The sequence below is a fragment of the Bombina bombina genome, chromosome 4 (assembly GCF_027579735.1).
Source record: "Bombina bombina isolate aBomBom1 chromosome 4, aBomBom1.pri, whole genome shotgun sequence".
Taxonomy (NCBI): Eukaryota; Metazoa; Chordata; class Amphibia; order Anura; family Bombinatoridae; genus Bombina; species Bombina bombina.
The window spans coordinates 455,999,609-456,018,428 of record NC_069502.1 but is presented as its reverse complement, the minus strand read 5'-3'; the positions used below and the strand labels follow the sequence as shown (position 1 = coordinate 456,018,428).

The 18,820-nt window shown below is 38.9% G+C and overlaps 1 protein-coding gene across 1 annotated transcript in view; it reads left to right on the top strand.

Moving 5' to 3' along the window:
* Window positions 1-18,820, top strand: part of LRCH3 (leucine rich repeats and calponin homology domain containing 3) — a gene marked incomplete in the record, with an annotated part of 799,481 nt that overhangs the window by 416,665 nt on the left and 363,996 nt on the right. The window contains 2 exon segments of the mRNA XM_053711931.1: window positions 7,809-7,929; window positions 8,043-8,182. Coding sequence (XP_053567906.1) covers window positions 7,809-7,929; window positions 8,043-8,182 — 261 coding nt within the window.

Here is an 18,820-nt window from a genome sequence, read left to right as displayed (position 1 = left end):
CAGTGGTAGCTTTCAAGCAGTTAGGAACTTGTGTGGTGGGCTTAAAGGGACATGAAACCAATTTTATTTCTTCATGATTTAGAAAGAGCATGCCATTTTAAACAACTTTTGAATTTACTTCTATTATCTAATTTGCTTCATTCTCTTGATATGCTTTGCTGAAAAGCATATCTAGATATGCTTAGTAGCTGCTGATTGGTAGATGCACATAGATGCCTCGTTTGATTGGCTCACCCATGTGCATTGTTATTTCTTCAACAAAGGATATCTAAAGAATGAAGCCAATTAGATAATAGAAGTAATTTGGAAAGTTATTTAAAATTGTATTCTCTACCTGAATCATGAAATAATTTTTGGGGGTTTAGTGTCCCTTTAACTGAGTTTTCCTAACAGATTGCTGCCCTTGTATAGAAAGCCAGAGTAGGTTTACTCTGTCCTTTCTTTTTTTCACAGGTCTCTGTAAGGAGTGGCTTTCATGCTGGGTGGGTACCTGCACCTCCTGCCGGACAGCCAGAGGTGCAGGTAAGTGCCATTTTTTTCTTAAACACGGGCACTAAAAGCAGATATAAGCTGCCATTTGTGATTGGGGCTACAGTCCTGAGTTTAAGGAACAGGACTCATAACGGCTGAAAGCAGGCACTGTGGGTTGTGATTTCGGAGATAGTGATTCAGCATGATAGTTAGAATCACTGGTGGCTCAGTAGTTTATTTTTATTGCCTGTAAGTCCGGTTGGGAAACGGATGGGTTATTGTGTACTTTGTAGGGAAAGATTTATAATTTTTAATTGATACGCTCTAATGGCCGCTGGGACCGCCTCTGACGTAAGACGAGAGGCGGACCTTTTTGTTGAGGTGGAATTTTACACTAAAAGCGCACATTTTTCACTGTTGTGATCTCTGCAATAGATCATCCAGATTTTCTGCCATCGGGAGTCAGTCGCAGTATTATTCCGGAGTGCAGAGGGGGCAGGTAGGCACCTCAGTGATAGCAATGAGGTGTAGAGGTGTTTTGTTGTTGGTCTCTGTCTATATCCTCCATCTAAAAGGAGGTCTGAATTACTGTGACAAGTCATTACATTGGTGTTTTTTTTTGCAAGTTTATCCGTTGACAGCCCTTTGTCACTTTGGGAACGGATATTCTTAAAGAAACAGTATTTTTTTTTATTATTGTTTTGTTCTGTTAATTTTAATCTGTTGAATGCAAGCTTTGTTTAGAAAACCAAGTTGAACCTCTTTTGCCCTTTTGTTCTTCTTGTATTGAAAGGACATTAATGTATAAAGATAGAATTTTTGTTCCTGAGGTACCACTCCCTCAGGTTGATGCTGTTTTGGCAATGCCGCAGCTTTCTCCTCAAACGTCCCAAGCCTGAACATCACATGCAGTTCCCTGCGGTTCCTTACATTCTCCTGGAGGAGTCTATTTGCAAGCAGAAATTACTGCTCAGCCTCTGCGGTATCTGAAGCATTAGCTGCCATTCCCATGCTACAGAGAAGACGCAAGAGGAAATTTAGGTAATCAGATAAGGTTTCTGATCCAACCCTGGCTAACCAGGTTTCTCTTTCTCATAAGTCTGAAGAGGAAGATATGTCGATAGCCTCTGAGGGGGAAATCTCAGATTTGGATAGTATAATTCCTTCTTCTGATGCTGAAGTGGTATCTTTCAGATTTAAGCTTTAAAACCTTCATGTTTTGTTAAGAGGTTTTGGCTACCCTTGATGACTCCGATGTTCCTGTCATTGTCAACCCTAAGAAATCTAGTAAATCAAATAGATATTTTTACGTTCCCTCCTCTGTAGAGGTTTTTCCGGTAATAGACCGTGCTACGGAAATTATAGCACGGTAATGGGAGAAACCTGGGATTCCCTTTTCCCCGTCTCCGGTTTTTAAAAAAAATTTCGGTGGCGGACTCCATTAAGAAGTCATGGCAGACGGTACCCAAGGTAGAAAGTGTAATTTCTTCTTTGGCTGAGGACCACTATCCCTATTGAGGATAGCTGTTCTTTCAAGGATCCAATGGACAAGAAGCTGGGGGCTTACTAGAAAAAGATGTATGTTCACCAAGGTCTCCAATGGCAACCTGCAGTGTGTATTGCTATCGTGACAAGTGCGGCAGCTTATTGGTTTTTACGCTTTGTCTGAGTCTCTTCCGGCTTAGACTCCCTTGGAGGAGATCCAGGACAGGATTAAGGCCCTTAAGCTAGCCAATTCCTTTATTACTGACGCTTCATTGCAGGTCATTAAGTTAGGTGCCAAAATATCTGTACTGGCACGTAGAGCATTATGGCTGAAATCTTGGTCAGCAGATGTTTCATCTAAGTCTAAGCTTTTGGCGATCCCTTACAAGGGTAAGACCTTGTTTGGACCAGGTTTGGCAGAAATCATTTCCGATATCACAGGTGGTAAAGGGTCTTTTCTGACACAAGATAAGTAATTTTCGTTCCTTTCGTAACTTCAGAGGTAAGTCTTCCCCCTCCTCTGCCAAGCAGGAACATTCCAAGCCTTCTTGGTAACCCAGTCAGTCTTGGAACAAGGGGAAGCAATCTAAGAAGCCCGCAGCTGAGTCTAAGTCAGCATGAAGGGGTTGCCCCAGATCCGGGATTGGATAGAGTGGGGGGCAGACTTTCTCAGTTCTCTCAAGCATGGATACAAGATGTTTCAGATCCGTGGGCCATGGACATTGTATCCCAGGGTTACAAATTAGAATTCAAGACCTTTCCTCCCAGGGGCAGGTTCCACCTCTCAAGATTTTCTGCAGACCAGAAAAAAAGAGAGGCGTTCTTGAAATGTGTACAGGATCTTTCCTACCTGGGAGTGATAGTTCCAGTTCAGGAGCAGGGTCTAGGGTTCTATTCCAATCTGTTCATGGTTCCCAAAAAAGAGGGAACTTTCTGACCGATTCTAGACCTAAAGTGTCTAAACAAGTTTCTCAGAGTACCGTCCTTCAAGATGGAGACTATCCGTTCCATTCTTCCTTTAGTACAAGTCATGACAACCATAGACCTGAAGGATGCATTTTTGAGGTTTGCCTTTCTGGACAATCACTTTGTTTGTGGCTCTTCCATTCGGACTTGCCACAGCCCCCAGAATTTGCTTAAAGGTTCTGGGGGCTCTTGGCAGTGATTCGGTCTCAGGAATATCTGGATGACATTCTGGTTCAGGCGCCATCTTTTCAACTAGCAAGATCTCACACAGAGATCTTGTTGTCTTTTCTTCGTTCCCACGGATGGAAGGTGAATTTGGAAAAGAGTTCCATTGTTCCAGCTACAAGAGTGGTCTTCTCAGGAACTATTATAGATTCCCTATCAATGAAGTCAGAAGAGCCAAGATTCTTTCCTCTTGCCTATCTCTACAGTCTGCTGTACGGACATCAGTGGCCCAATGTATGGAGGTAATTGGTCTGATGGTGGCTTCCATGGACATAGTTCCCTTTGCTCGTTTTTATTTGAGAGCTCTACAGTTATGCATGCTCAGTCAATGGAACAGGGATTATGCAGATCTGTCTCAGAAGATAGTTCTAGATCATTCGACGAGAGACTCTCTTCTATGGCGGCTGTCCCAAGAACATTTGTCTCAGGGGACATGCTTTCTTAGACCATCCTGGGTGATTGTGACCACGGACGCCAGCCTGATGGACTGGAGAGCAGTCTGGGATTCGTTGAAGGCGCAGGGACTTTGGTCTCGGGAGGAATCTGCTCTCCCCATAAACATATTGGAGTTGAGTGATCTTCAATGCCTTGATGGCTTGGCCTCAGCCCGGTTTATCAGGTTCCAGTCAGGCACCATAACCTCAGTGGCTTACATCAACCACCAGGCAGGGACTCAGAGTCCTTTTAGCCATGAAGGAGGTGGCGGAAGCTCACAATTGTTGTCTTTCTGCCATCCACATTCCAGGAGTGGACAACTGGGAAGTGGATTTCTTGAGCAGACCGACTTTTCATCCCAGGGAGTGGGAACTCCATCCGGAGGTGTTCTCTAGGTTAACCATCAAATGGGAGTACCGAAGTTGGATCTGATGGCGTCTCGACAGAACGTCAAGCTTCCAAAGTACAGTTCAAGGTCAAGGGATCCTCAGGCCTTCCTGATAGATGCTCTGGCAGTTCCGTTGGCATACCTGTTTCCTCCGTTTGCTCTCCTTCCACGAGTCATTGCTTGTATCAAGCAGGAGAGAGCATCAGTGATTCTAATAGCTCCTGTGTGGCCTTGCAGGATCTGGTATGCAGACTTAGTGGAGATGTCGTCTCTCCCTCCTTGGAAACTTCCTCTAAGGAAGGACCTACTACTTCAGGGTCCTTTCCTTCACCCAAATCTTATTTCTCTGAAGCTGACTGCTTGGAAATTGAACACTTAGTTTTGTCTAAGTGTGGATTTTTAGAGTCGGTCATTGAGACCATGATTCAGGCTCGTAAGCCTGTTACTAGAAAGATTTACCATAAGGTATGGCATAAATATCTTTGTTGGTGTGAATCCAAGGGCTACTCTTGGAGTAGGGTCAGGATTCCAAGGATTTTGTCCTTTCTCCAGGAAGGTCTGGAGAAGGGTTTGTCAGTACTCTGAAGGGTCAGATTTGTGCTTTATCTATTTTGCTGCACAAGCATCTGGCGGACGTGCCAGATGTGCAATCTTTTTGCCAGGCCTTGGTAAGAATCAGGCCTGTGTTTAAGTCTGTTGCTCCGCCTTGGAGCTTTAACCTTGTTCTTAAAGTTTTGCAGCAGGCTCCATTTGAGCCACTGCATTCCGTAGATATTAAGTTGTTATTTTGGAAGGTTTTGTTTCCTACTGCTATTTCTTCTGCTCTGAGAGTCTCAGAACTTTCTGCTTTGCATTGCGATTTGCCTTGTCTCATTTTTCATGCAGATAAGGCAGTTCTTCGTACTAAGTTTGGTTTCCTTCCTAAAGTTGTTTTGGATAGAAATATTAATCAGGAAATTTGTTGTTCCTTCTCTCTGTCCTAATCCTTGGATGTTATGCGTGCTCTTAAATTCTACTTGCAGGCGACTAAGGATTTTCACCAATCTTCTTCCTTGTTTGTTTTTCTTTCTAGGAAACATAAAGGTCAGAAAGCTACTGCTACTTCTCTTTCTCTCTGGCTGAGAAGTATTATTCTGGCGTATGAGACTGCTGGACAGCAATCTCCTGAGAGAATCACAGCTCATTCCACTAGGGCTGTCTCTTCTTCTTGGGCTTTCAAAAATGAAGCTTCTGTGGAACAGTTTTGCAAGGCTGCAACTTGGTCCTCTCTGCATACTTTTTCCAAATTTTCCAAATTTTATACTTTTGCTTCAGCTGAGGCTTCTTTTGGGAGAAAGGTTCTTCAAGTAGTGGTGCCTTCTGTTTAGGTCTACCTGTCTTGTCCCTCCCTAGTCCTCTGTGTCCTTAGCTTGGGTATTGGTTCCCAACAGTAATTGAGGATGCCGTGGACTCGCCATATCTTAGGAAAGAAAACAAAATTTATGCTGTCCTGATAAATTTCTCTCTTTCCGGATATGGTGAGTCCACTACCCCGCCCTTTATTTTAAGACAGGTTTTTTTTACTAAACCTCAGACACCACTGCACCTTGTGTTACTCTTCTTTTCCATTTTCCTTCGGTCGGTTTGTGGGGAGGGGAGTGATACTTAACAGCTTTGCTGTGGTGCTCTTTGCCTCCTACTGCTGGCCAGGAGTGATATTCCCAACAGTAATTGAGGATGCCGTGGACTCACCATATCTGGAAATAAATAAATTTATCAGGTAAGCATAAATTTTGTTTTGTCAACAATAAAAGGAGGACAAAACAAGAGCTGTACAGTGTGTCATTAAAAGCCTACGCGTTTCAGCATAGTGCTGTAATAATGGCTTAAAGGGACAGTCTACAATAGAATTTATATTGTTTTTAAAGATGGATAATCCCTTTATTATCCATTCCCCAGTTATGCATAACCAACAGTTATATTAATATACTTTTTACCTCTGTGATTACCTTGTATCTAAGCATCTTATGACAGCCCCCTGATCACATGACATTTTATTTATTATCTATTGACTTGCAGTAAGTACTGTGTTGTGCTATGTCTTAAATAACACCTTGGGCATTAACACAATTTTATCTATATGGCCCACATGAACTAGCAGTCTCCTGTTGTAAAAAGGAAATTAAAAAGCATGTGATTAAGAGACTGTATATAGTGGCTTAGAAACAGGCAGAGATTTAGAGGTTTAAATGTTATAAAGTATATTAAAGGGACAGTATACTGTAAAATAGTTTTCCCTTAATGTGTTTACAATTGCTTTTTTTACCAACTGCAGAGTAAAAAATGTATGAAAATTAGCTTTTTAAGGCTTATTTGTGTATATTAAAGCTCTGATTTTGTGTTTTGAAGCCACAGCCTAATAAAATAGGTTGAGCTTGTAGATATAATCAGATCTCATTACTGTATCACATTGTGCACATATACCTGCTTCTTTATCTTATATCTGTCCTTAAAACAATCACCAATACTTTGAGAGAACAATGGAAAATCAACATTTTATTACCTTATCTCTGCTTTATCACACTGGGAGTGTAATTTCGTCTGCTGGCTGTGTTTACAAAGCTTATCTATAGCTGGTACGCGCGGCAACAAGCTTTCAGAATAGGTGGGGATACCACATGCTAAATTAACAATTTTAAATGCCAATATAAGGGTAAAGGAGCTACTTGTAAACAATTTAATACACTCCAGCAGGTAAAGTGGATCATTGGGAACAAATTAAAGGTGAGAACATTTTTGAGTAAACTGTCCCTTTAATATATCAATGTTGGTTGTGCAAAGCTGGGGAATGGGTAGTAAAGGCATTATCTATATTTTTAAAAACCAACAATTTTAGTGTAGACTGTCCCTTTAAGGTTCTGCTACCACAGCCTTAATCTAAAAAGGTGATAAAATACACTCATTGGGTAATATGATTAATGACATCACTGATTTAAATCCTATTTAAAGAAATATACCCTCTTTCTAAGATATATAGCCAATTGAAGGAATATATAGGAAAACAAAGGGAAATAGGCATATGTGCAAACCCAAAAGGCATTCATTACCTCTGAAAATCATTGCAAACACTTTACCATCATTATGAATTATTGCATTCATGGGTAAATAAATACAGAGTAAATAGTAATATTAATATTAATAGCGGTAACACACCTACTATACACTTGCAATGCAAGAGAAATAAGCTTCTTTTTGGTAGGTCTCATAACATGTAAATTTAAGTTGTTCTGTATTAATCCTAAACTGAATAACAATACTGAAAAAGGTATGTCTTGAAATGTAACTGTGACTGAACTGTTCTAGAGGTTAATGTATATTTGTATATTGTGTGTGTTTCTTGTTTCACATTAACCCCTTGGCTTCCAGGGCACATGTGACATGTCAATGCATTGCTAGAAAAGGAAATCTGTTACCTATCATTTCCCTATTTTGATTAGTTCACCTTGTAGAATTTGTCAAACACCCTTCTTTATCTTAACCACTTTCCCAGTTAATGCTGAGTTTAAAAAGGGCAACAATGGAGGATGTGGCCTTTTACAGCTTGTTTAAGTTGTGGTGGTTTCTATATAACCGATTAGAAACTTAAATTCTTAAGTTTAGCTAATTATACTGTGGCTTTGAGTCCATAAAATATATTTGTCTTTGTCTGCAACTTTAAATTGGTTTCCAACTCAAAAATAAAAAATATTTGTAGCTGAGACAGACACCTAAAAGAGTTTTGAACTTTCTCATGTTTATAATTTTATTAGTGAATTAAATCTAAGAAAGTAATGGAGTTCTCTGCCTTTCTTTTGTAAAGACAACAGAAGAGTTCACAGACCTTCATCTAAGAGGCATTGATGTAAATAGGGATCACCGGATTCGTAGAGACCAGCAGCCACATGAGCTCAGGAGCAGCTTGCTTATTACTAATGGTGGAGGTATGTCCTTGCACAGTGTGTATATTCTGGGACAATACAAAGTCTTATGTGGTGTAATACGTGTTTTATGGCAGTGACTTATTTTCTGTTCATATAACTTGTTTTCCCTGCAGTGGAACATGATTTGGAGCAGATTGATTACATAGATAGCTATGGCACAGAAGAGGAAGACGAGGATTTGAGGCATTCCAGGGGTGATAGTCTGAGCTCACAGTTCATGGCCTATATAGAAGATCGGCGGGTCTCACATGAGGTTAGAGGAATCACAGATTACTCTGTTGCCAAAAACGTATGTTTGCTTACTTTAGTAGACAGTTTATCAAGTCTTAAGTTATATAGAGCAACAAATTCTGATTCATTCCTCTGGCAATCCAGCCATATTTTGTTTTTCTCCTCCAAGAAGCTGGTTTAGATGAAGGCTCTCTTTTTTGTGGATTCCACTAGATTTTCATTCAGTGGTTTGTTATAACGACTGTTTTGTCTGTTTAGTCTATTTTTGCTATGAGTTAATGGTGAATAAGTATGTATGTTTTTACAATTCATTTTTTCCCATTGTTTTAGCTGATACAGGGCTATGCAAGTCAAAACCACTCTCTGCAGGGCTATGTTCACTTTAATATCGAATGTTTTCATTGTGAACCTTAGCAATTAACAAGGATACATAAAATAGATAATAGTGCTGTGCTTGACAAATTTGTTCAAAATATATGAGCCAGGTATTTTATTTGGGGGGGGGGGGAGGTGCATATGCATTTATATTTATGTATATATGTAGCAAGGCAGCAGCAAAACCAACATTCCAATTGGTAAATTTTCTTTCATGATTCTGATAGAGCATGCACTTTTTTTTTTTTTTATATTCTTTATTTATAATCCAACAGAGTAGATATAATACAAAAACAGCATTGGCTTTTCCATTCCAAGCCGCAAAAGAGGTCTTAAAAAACAAAAACAGCAATAATACCTGCATAATGTATATTCACATAGACAAAAAATAAAAGAAATGAAAAGACCAATCCAGATCTGGAAGAAACTAACCTCTATTAATTATGTAAATATACTCTGTTGGTGCTTTTTATTTTATTCTCCAGAAAACAACAAAAAACAACAAAACCAAACAAAACAAAACAGAAAGAAAGAGAAAAAAAAAAAAAGGGAGGGGGGAGCCCCCTTTACCCGATCTCCCTCCGCATCTCCCTCCGGCCGCCTACCAGTTTCCTAGCAGGACTGTTTCTGAGTGTCGAAATGGAAAAATTATGTGATTTATTTCAGTAGTGGGAAATATCTTTAAAATATAGCCCATTTGCTAAAGAATTTCCTAATATCTTGTTCATTGTCTATATTTGTATCCCTTTGCTCAAGTATGCATTGTTTTTTCATGCAGTTCTTTACTTCAACAATACTTGGGAGTGCTCGACTTTTCCATTTTTTGCAGATTAAATACCTGGTAGCCAGAATAGAAGAGATTACTACTTTTTCATTGACTTGCGTACCAGGTTCCTTATTTACACAAAATACTATTTGAAGAAATGTTAAAGTCACAGGAGCTATCTTTAATACAGTTTTTAGCCAGTATTCTAATTTAAGCCAGAAATTTCTTATTTTAGGACATGCCCAGAACATATGCATTAAATCTGCTGCAGGATATGCACATTTGGGGCACTTATTAAATCCAAAATTGCCACATCTGAGGCCCCTCCCAGGTGTTAAATAAGCTCTATGAAGAAGTTTAACCTGTGATTCACGCCAGGTGGCAGAAAGTGTGGTCTGGGCAATTTTATTTAATGATAATTGAAGCAGCTTTGGTTCAACATTGCCCTGAGGGATTAGTGTATTCCAATCTGCTGCCATTTTGGATAAAATTGGAAGACCTTTACTAGCATTTAGGAAATGATAACAAGGAGCTATTGACATATGTCCATTCCTGGCTAATACAAGCCAGTCTTCCAGTTTTCCTAGTCCCCAGCTCCAACCCCTTTCCTTAGTTATTTCCGAGACAAAATGCCTTGCCTGCAGATAAGCAAAGAAATCTTTGTTAGATAGATTAAATTCCGTTTTTAGTTCCTGAAACGTTTTAATGCATCCCCTATTCCCATCTATTATTTGATAAGCTTTACTCAGGCCAGCATTGTGCCAGCCTTTAAAAACGGCAGAGTTAAGGCCTGCTTGAAATTTCGGATTTCCTATTAAGGGCAGATAAAAGGAAGCCTTAGCATTAATTGATAGGAGGTTGGCGATTTTATGCCATGCCTTAAGTGGATTAAAGATTGTTTTCAATTTCTTAATTTCTGCAGGTACTTCTTTTGTTACAGAGTGTAATAATGCTGATGGGAGGTACGGGGTGCAGACGTCTATTTCAAGTTCATTATTTAAGACATAATTATTGAGTAAGATCCAGTCAATTGCTATCCGTGCCAAGAAACAAAGATTATAAAGCCTTAGATCTGGTAGTGCAAGTCCACCATGTTCCTTTGATGCTGACAGTTTGATAAAAGAAATCTTTGATCTTTTCCCCTGCCACAAAAACTGTATGAGTGAACTGTTAAGTGTACGAATATCTTTTTCTAATAAAATTATCGGAGTGTTTTGAAGAATGTAGAGCAACTTTGGAAGTAGGACCATTTTAAATAGTGCAATTCTACCGGAGATTGATATAGGTAAGTTCTGCCATGACTTAAGTTTATCTCTAATATGTTTCAATATCGGTGGAATATTAAAATTATATAAATCTGAAGAGTTAACCGGGATACAGATCCCCAGATACTTAAAAGAATCTGTGACCTCCCGGAAAGGTATATTTAAAAGAGATGTAGCATTCTTCCTAAGCCAGAATATTTCCGATTTTGTCAAGTTCACTTTATATCCAGAAAAGGATCCAAAGTGGTCCATTATGTGAATCAACTTGGGAATGTTCACTTTGGTATTAGCCAGATACAGAAGTAAGTCATCTGCATATAATCCAATTTTTATCTCGTGATTATGTATTCTTATACCCTCAAGAAATTGTCTTATCCAAATTGCCAGGGGTTCAATGGAAACATCAAAGAGAAGCGGGGAGAGGGGACACCCCTGACGCGTCCCCCTACCCAGTAATATATCAAGTGTGAGATTATTATTCACTATGAGTCTTGTAGAGGGCTGGCTATATAGATTCTCTACAAATTTAGAAAAATTACCTCTAATGCCAAATTGCGTTAATGAGGTTATTATATGTTTATGAAAGATAGAATCGAAAGCCTTTTCGGCATCAATAGATAGAATAGCAAGATCAGGGGCGTCCTCTCCCCGCTCCTCTGAGCCCGACAAATTTCCAAAGTACTCCGTAACAACTAGTAGCTCTCTAATTTTTGCAGAGGAGTTGCGTTTGTTTAAAAATCCTGCTTGGTCAGAGTGAATGATTTTACCTAGTGCCCCCTGAAGTCTAGATGCCAATATTGTAGTTAAGATTTTGTAGTCTGAATTCAAAAGGGCTATTGGCCTGTATGATTCCTTACATTTAGGGTCTTTGCCAGGCTTAAGTATTAAAGTCGTGTAAGATGCAGCAAAGGAAGATGGAACGGGTTTAGCATTTATATAAAAATTATTGAAAAGATTACACAACAAAGGGGCACTTTCCTCGGATAATATTTTATAGAATTCACTAGGAAGTCCGTCTGGACCAGCTGCTTTGTTTGAGGATAATTTAGTAATCACTTTCTCAACTTCTTCTATAGTAATGGGAGAGTTTAAAATATCGGCAGTTTCTACTGATAGTGTGGGGTAGATAATTTTACTCCAGTACTCATCAGAGTTCTTTATATCATATGATTTGGATGCATAAAGCTCTTGAAAATATTCAAATAATGCCTGTGCGATATCTTCAGATTTTAGCAATAGTTTCCCTTTATATTGAAGTTGTTCAATAACTGACTGCTTTTTCTCATTTCTTACTAATTTAGCCAGCATTCTACCAGATTTATTGCCAAATCTGTACATTTTAGCCTGAAGTTTCAGTTCCTTTTGGGCCTCTTGTTGCAATATAAATGTATCCCTTTCATTTTTAGCACGGACATATTTCGCCCAATTTGAAGGAGTTTTATTCATGAGAAATTGATTATATGAATTAATCAGAAATTTACCTACTTCCTTTTCTCTAAATCTCATCTTTTTCAAAAGAGCGGCCCTATAGGCAATAATCTCCCCCCGCATCACTGCTTTTGCAGCCTCCCAAAATATATCAGGACGATCTAAATATTCGCTGTTAAAATGCACGTATTCCTCAAATTTACTTTTGAGCCAATTTTTAAACTTAAAATCAGGCGTCAGAGAATAAGGAAATAAAAAACGAGATGGGGTAGGTTGTGGATGCATATTTTGAAGTTCAAGGGAAATAGGGCCTTGATCTGATAGTGTAATCTGTGCTATTTCAGATTTGACCTGAGAAATAGGTATATGTTCGTCGATCAAGAACATATCAATGCGTGAAAGAGTTTTATGGGCTTTGGAAAAGCAAGTGTATTTCTGGACATCAAGATTCTGTGCCCTCCAGATATCTCGTACTCCTAAGTTCTGCATGATTTTCTTAAGCATCTTAGATTCCAGGTTGTCTTTTTTTTGTTTCAACCGTTTGGTGTTACATCTCAGTCTGTCTATTGGACATTGTGACGCCATATTAAAATCACCCCCAATAATTAAATGCCCAGTGGCATATATAATAAGTTTAGACTGAAGAGTATCCCAGAATTCAGGATCAAGCACATTGGGGCCGTATACATTACAGAGTGTATAAACCTTGTGGGCGGTTTTAATCTTTAATAGAACATACCTCCCCCCAGGATCGGCCTCAGAGTGGATAACCTCCAAATCAGTTTTCTTCCCTATTAGTATGGCTACCCCCCTTTTTCTTCTCACACTGGGTGCAAAATAAACTTCCTTAACCCATGAAGCTCTTAATTTTAAAGATTCCTCTGTACTTAGGTGTGTTTCTTGTATAAAGCCTATATCTGTTTGTGTTTTCTGTAACTGAGCAAGAATAGCCTTTCTCTTAGTAGGTGTTGAGATACCTCCCACATTCCAAGAGACTACTTTACATTTATCTACCATTGTTACCTTTTATAAGACAAGAAGGAGAGGAGGAAGGAGAGGGGGAGAGAGGAGAAGGAGAAAAAAAAAAAGGGAAAATGAACAACAAAAAACACAAAACCCCACAACCCGAAAAAAAAAAAAAAAAAAAAAAACAAGCACACAAACAAACAAAAAAAAAAAAACCAAAAAAAAAAAAAGCAATAAAATAAACTAACCATTCCCTATCCCGAGGGAATTCCCTAGTCATAGATCCTAACCTCTTTTTATAACAAAGGATCATTTCTTAGCTAAACTTGCGACTTTAGTGTCTTAAATAAATCCTCAGCTAATTGAACATCATCAAATAAATGTGTGGTGTCATCCACTTCAACTCTAAGTTTAGAGGGATATATTATGGTGGCACGATGTCCATTCTGTATGAACTTAGTGCAGGTTGGTGCCATCTCTCTTCTCTTAGATGCTGTGTGGGCAGAAAAGTCTTGAAAAATCAAAATCCTGGTATTATCAATTAGGAGTGGCTGGTTTTTACGATAGAGTTGTAGCAACATAATTTTATCCTGGAAATTAAGCAATTTTGCAATCACAGGTCTCGGACGCTTCTTATCTTTATTATCTAGGCGAGGGGAGCCTATTCTATGCGCCCTTTCTACTAGGATCGGATGGTAGGTTGGAGGGACATTTAGGGCCTTAGCAAGCACATTTGATATAAAATGACACAAATTGTCATATTGCTTATCTTCTGGAAGGCCTATTATCCGAATGTTGTTCCTTCTGGAACGATTTTCAAGATCCTCCAACCTATCATTGATCCTGTGAATATTAGCGTTTGAGGTCTCAATTTTAGAGTTCTGTGCTGTTGTTAAGTCTTCTAGGTCTGACACTCGCTGTTCTATTTCCTGCAATCTGTTGGAAAATTGTCTGATCTCTTGAGTTAATAAGGAGATATCTTGCTTGATTTCTGTCCTTAATGTGTCAAACTTAGGTGTTAGAGCCTCAGAGATGCTGGTAACTAGACTCTGTATGTTAGTTACCTCAGGTAATGTTATCATGTGCGTATTTGTTGTTTCTGTAAGAGAATCTTGTGTATTCTTGGATTTCCTCTCTCTATTTCTCGCTGCCATGCCTGGTGAGGGTGTTTTAGGGGAGATAGAGAGAAATTTGTCCATGTGCTATGTGTCTCTCTTTTCCTCTCCTCTCCCTCTTTCCCTTCCCTCCCCCCTTGTTTGGTGGAGAAAGGGGAATTGTTAAATGAGCCACTTGTCAGTGGGGTGCAGTAAAAAAGAAGAATGTGACTAAAAAGGATAATTATCAAGTGGAATGTGATAATGTGAGGTAATGAGGGAAAAGGGGAGTGGTTGAAGTGAGGAGAGGGGGGAAAATTAGAAAAAATAAAAAAGATGTTTTAAGTGATAAAAATTAGGTGGGGTGTGTGTTTATTTTTATTTAAATTATTATATTAGTATTTATTGTGCTGTAGTGTGAGTTGTGAGTTTCTCTTTTTTTTTTTTTTCCTATTTCAATTTTCAGTGTTCAGGTTCCCCCTTTCTTTCTCTCCTCTTAATTTTAAAATTAATAGGGTGGGAAGGAGGGATAGCAAAATTTGTATATTTGTGATTCTACTAGAGATTTAAATATATAAAATTGGCAGCAGTTTAAATATTACAGGAGTTATTCAACTCAGTAGCCTTTCTACAGATTTATTGGTAATGATATTATCAGATTGGTTAGTCTGACACTTTACCTGTGACTGAAGGTGTTCATGACTAAGGAGAGAGAGTCATGTAATGCAAATTCGTGCAGGTTCTCTTTTCATAGAAAGATAGATTAAATCTGACTATTTATCAACTTGTTCCTTATTTAATTCCAAGGAGTATATGAATATAATCTTTGAAGATATGTTTTTAAATGCAAGCCTCTGTATAGCAAGTTTAAACAGTATACAAGCAAAGAGAGAAAAATGACACATTGGGCTCCATGTACTAAGCAGTCAGCGAGCTACCCGCAACAAATCTCGCGTCAAAACTCGCAAACTGATATGTACAAAGCCGTCAATTATGTTAAAACTCGCATCTTTAAAATTGCGAGCGTACTTATCCGCCAAACCTCGCTACCGCTCCATTTTTCACTGTAATTAGACACATTTGACCACCAACTCGCCAAAAAACGAATGTACTAAAAAATCTATTTGTCCGCTCGCTACAATTTCCGCTCCCACCTCGCTATTTTTGCCTCGCCACCTTTTAGGTGGCGGGCAAGGTACAAAACAATAGGAAAGTCAATCTAGACGCAAGTCTAGACATATATAAAAGGCAGTAATATCAGCATTGTACTTACAGCATAACTGGCGTCTAATTTGTCTCTCATTTCCATGTACATAAATTGCGCCCAATTTGTCGACTGTAATTAAAGAGTAATCTATTTAAATTTGTATTGTTAGTTGTCAATCTTTATAATTATTTTTATATTAATATTTATATATTATCAGATCCAGATGAAGCCATATCCAAATTGTAAATAAATATTACAAAAATAACGCTCTGTTATCACTCTTCAAAAAATTTTGAACAATAATAAAGTTGTTTAGATAAGTTGAACTTTTATAGGAGCAAAATATCCCGCGACTACTATGATGTTCGTGACACCTTGCATGTCACGTGTTAATAATTGGCCAGACAATTCAACTGAAAGTTAAGTACCATCAGCTTAGTCGCGGCGAGCGAGGCGTCAAATTTATCAACAATCCGCAACTGCTCGCGGCGGGCTAGACTTGTCTATTTATTGGGGGAATATTAGTACATAGCGACAGCGGACACCATTTCGCCCGCGGCGAGTAACGGCGAGTTTATCCGCGTCTACAATGACGGATGAATTGACGGCTTAGTACATGGAGCCCTTTGTTACATTTTCAGATCAAGTTATTTATCAACTTCTAACTATAGCCTTGGAGTTGTAACCCTATATTACCTTTCCTTCCCTCTCCCCCTCCCCCCTCCCTCAGTGTAATCTGACTAGTACAACTCAAGTAGGAGAGAAACAAGGGAAATAAGGAAGAAGGGAAGAAAAAAGAAAAAAAAAAAGAACTAATTAAGCTTCCTGCAAGTTTTAGTGCTGATAACAGAAACAGGATTAACCATACAATGCTTGTTCTCAATTACAGTTCAGATAAAAGGACAGAGGTCAAAAGAGAGGAGAATTAATTATCCTATCTCCTGTTCCCTATCAGCTTGTTTCCTAGTTAACTCCAGGAGGTGTGAGAGTTTTTTAATGAGGAAAAGAGCGCTCTAAGAATATGCTTTAAGTTGCACCCATATCCAATACAGACATAAAGGAAAAAAAAGAACAAGCAGAGAGAGATATCACTTTGTTACTTTTTCAGATCAATCATTTGTCAAATTCTAGCTATGACCTCTGAGTTGTAACAATATATTACCTTTTTTCCTTTCTCCTCCCCCTCAATGTGGTCTGTCTAATACAGCTCACGAAAAGAGAAGAGAAGGAAAAGAAAAAAGGAGCAATTAAGCTTCCTGCAAGTTTAGTGCTGGTAACAAGGACAGGGTTAGCTATGCAATGCTTGCTTTAAATTACAGTACATATAGAAGAAAACAAAGAACAAAAAGAAAAGGGTTAATTCTCCTATTTCTTATTTTTTAGCAGCTTGTTTCTTAGTTAGCTCCCAGGGATATTTAAATTTAAAATGGGGCAGAGAACCCTCTGGGAGTGTGCTTTTAAATGCAGATATATCTATAACAGGTGTAAACAGTAAAAAAGCAAGCCGAGAATGACATTCTGTTACATATTCAACTCAGATCTGTTATAAAGGTAAACACATGTAAATAACATACACAGTGTTAATTTTCAGCGTCTTCTTATTTTAAAGAAAATAAGTTTTGATTTTTTAAGATAGTTATAGCCTAGTATATTTATGTTAAGGTCCAAATTAGTACTTGAGTCTATGTCCTTTCCCTTAAGCCCTTCTTTTCACACCTTAGCGTTTTCTTAAAAAGGTTTGTTCTATGCTTATAGGGGGAGAGGAGGGTAGGGTGTCAAATGAGTTCCCCTGTGATGTTTGTAACGTTACCCTGCAATGGCCTGGATCACCTCTGTGGGAGAAGATGAATGTTTCCTCAGTGCGGCCCCTCTCACGCAGCACCGGTGGGAGAGGGGACCCGCAATGCAGTCAGCCAAAGATGTAGAAGGCTACCTTACCGCCAAGGGTCAGGCCGGTATAGAGAGTGGTGGCTCAGCAGAGATGGTCGTATTCCATAACCAGAAGGATACCTTTAGATGCCGATGTCGGTCCGCCCCTCACGCAGCACCGGTGGGAGGGGCCTGGGTGACCGAGAAAGAAACAGAGTATTCCCGGCTCCTTCACCTCTCTCTCTCCCCCGCAGCAGAGAAAGCACTCCAGCCAGGTGGGGCCAAGCAACCTCCGATCAGGCGAGGGGGCTCAGGGCAGCATCTGGACACCGGGTAAATGCAGGGATCCAGAAATGGAGCAGCAAAAACAAGATAGTTCCCTTTTCCTTTATCGCACTCTGGGGTGGATATAATACTGTAATTTGCCTGGCAAGTCCCGCCAGGTGTTGCTGAAAGGGTAGTTCAATACGGAAGAAAAAAAAGTGTTGTTTCCAGGAAGTATTTTTAAAGTTCTGAGGTAGGGTCTTCTAACTGCTGCAGTTTACAGTTTTGCAGCCTAGTGCGTTGGTGTGGCACTATGTGGGTTCTGGAGGCGATGGTCTAGCCAGACAAGCCGCCCTGGGTCTAAGGGTTTTAGGCGCGAGAACTCCGCCAAGGGCTTGTCAGAGCATGCACTTTTAAATGACTTTCCAGTTTGCTTCCATTATAAAATTTACTTCATTCTCTTGGAATCCTTTTTTGAAAAGCATTCCTAGGTAGGTTCAGGAGCTGGGAGCTAGCTGCTGATTGGTTGCTGCACATATATACCTTTTGTTATTGGCTTACTGATGTGTTTAGCTATCTCCCTTTGGTGCATTTATGTTCCTTCAATAAAGGATACCAGGAGAATAGAGCAAATTTTATAATAGAAGTAAACTGCAAAGTTGCTTAACCCCTTAATGACCACAGCACTTTTCCATTTTCTGTCCGTTTGGGACCAAGACTATTTTTACATTTCTGCGGTATTTGTGTTTAGCTGTAATTTTCCTCTTACTCATTTACTGTACCCACACATATTATATACCGTTTTTCTCGCCATTAAATGGACTTTCTATAAAGATACCATTATTTTCATCATATCATATAATTTACTATAATTTTTTTTTTATAAAATATGAGGAAACCCCCCCTTTTTCTAACTTTGACCCCCAAAATCTGTTACACATCTACAACCACAAAAAAACACCCATGCTAAATAGTTTCTAAATTTTGTCCTGAGTTTAGAAATACCCAATGTTTACATGTTCTTTGCTTTTTTTGAAAGTTATAGGGCAATAAATACAAGTAGCACTTTGCTATTCCCAAACCATTTTTTTTTCAAAATTAGCACTAGTTACATTGGGACACTGATATCTTTCAGGAATCCCTGAATATCCCTTGACATGTATATATTTTTTTAGAAGACATCCCAAAGTATTGATCTAGGCCCATTTTGGTATATTTCATGCCACCATTTCACCGCCAAATGCGATCAATTAAAAAAAATGGTCTACTTTTTCACAAATATTTTCATAAACTTTAGGTTACTCACTGAAATTATTTACAAACAACTTCTGCAATTATGGCATAAATGGTTGTAAATGCTTCTCTGGGATCCCCTTTGTTCAGAAATAGCAGACTTATATGGCTTTGGCGTTGCTTTTTGGTAATT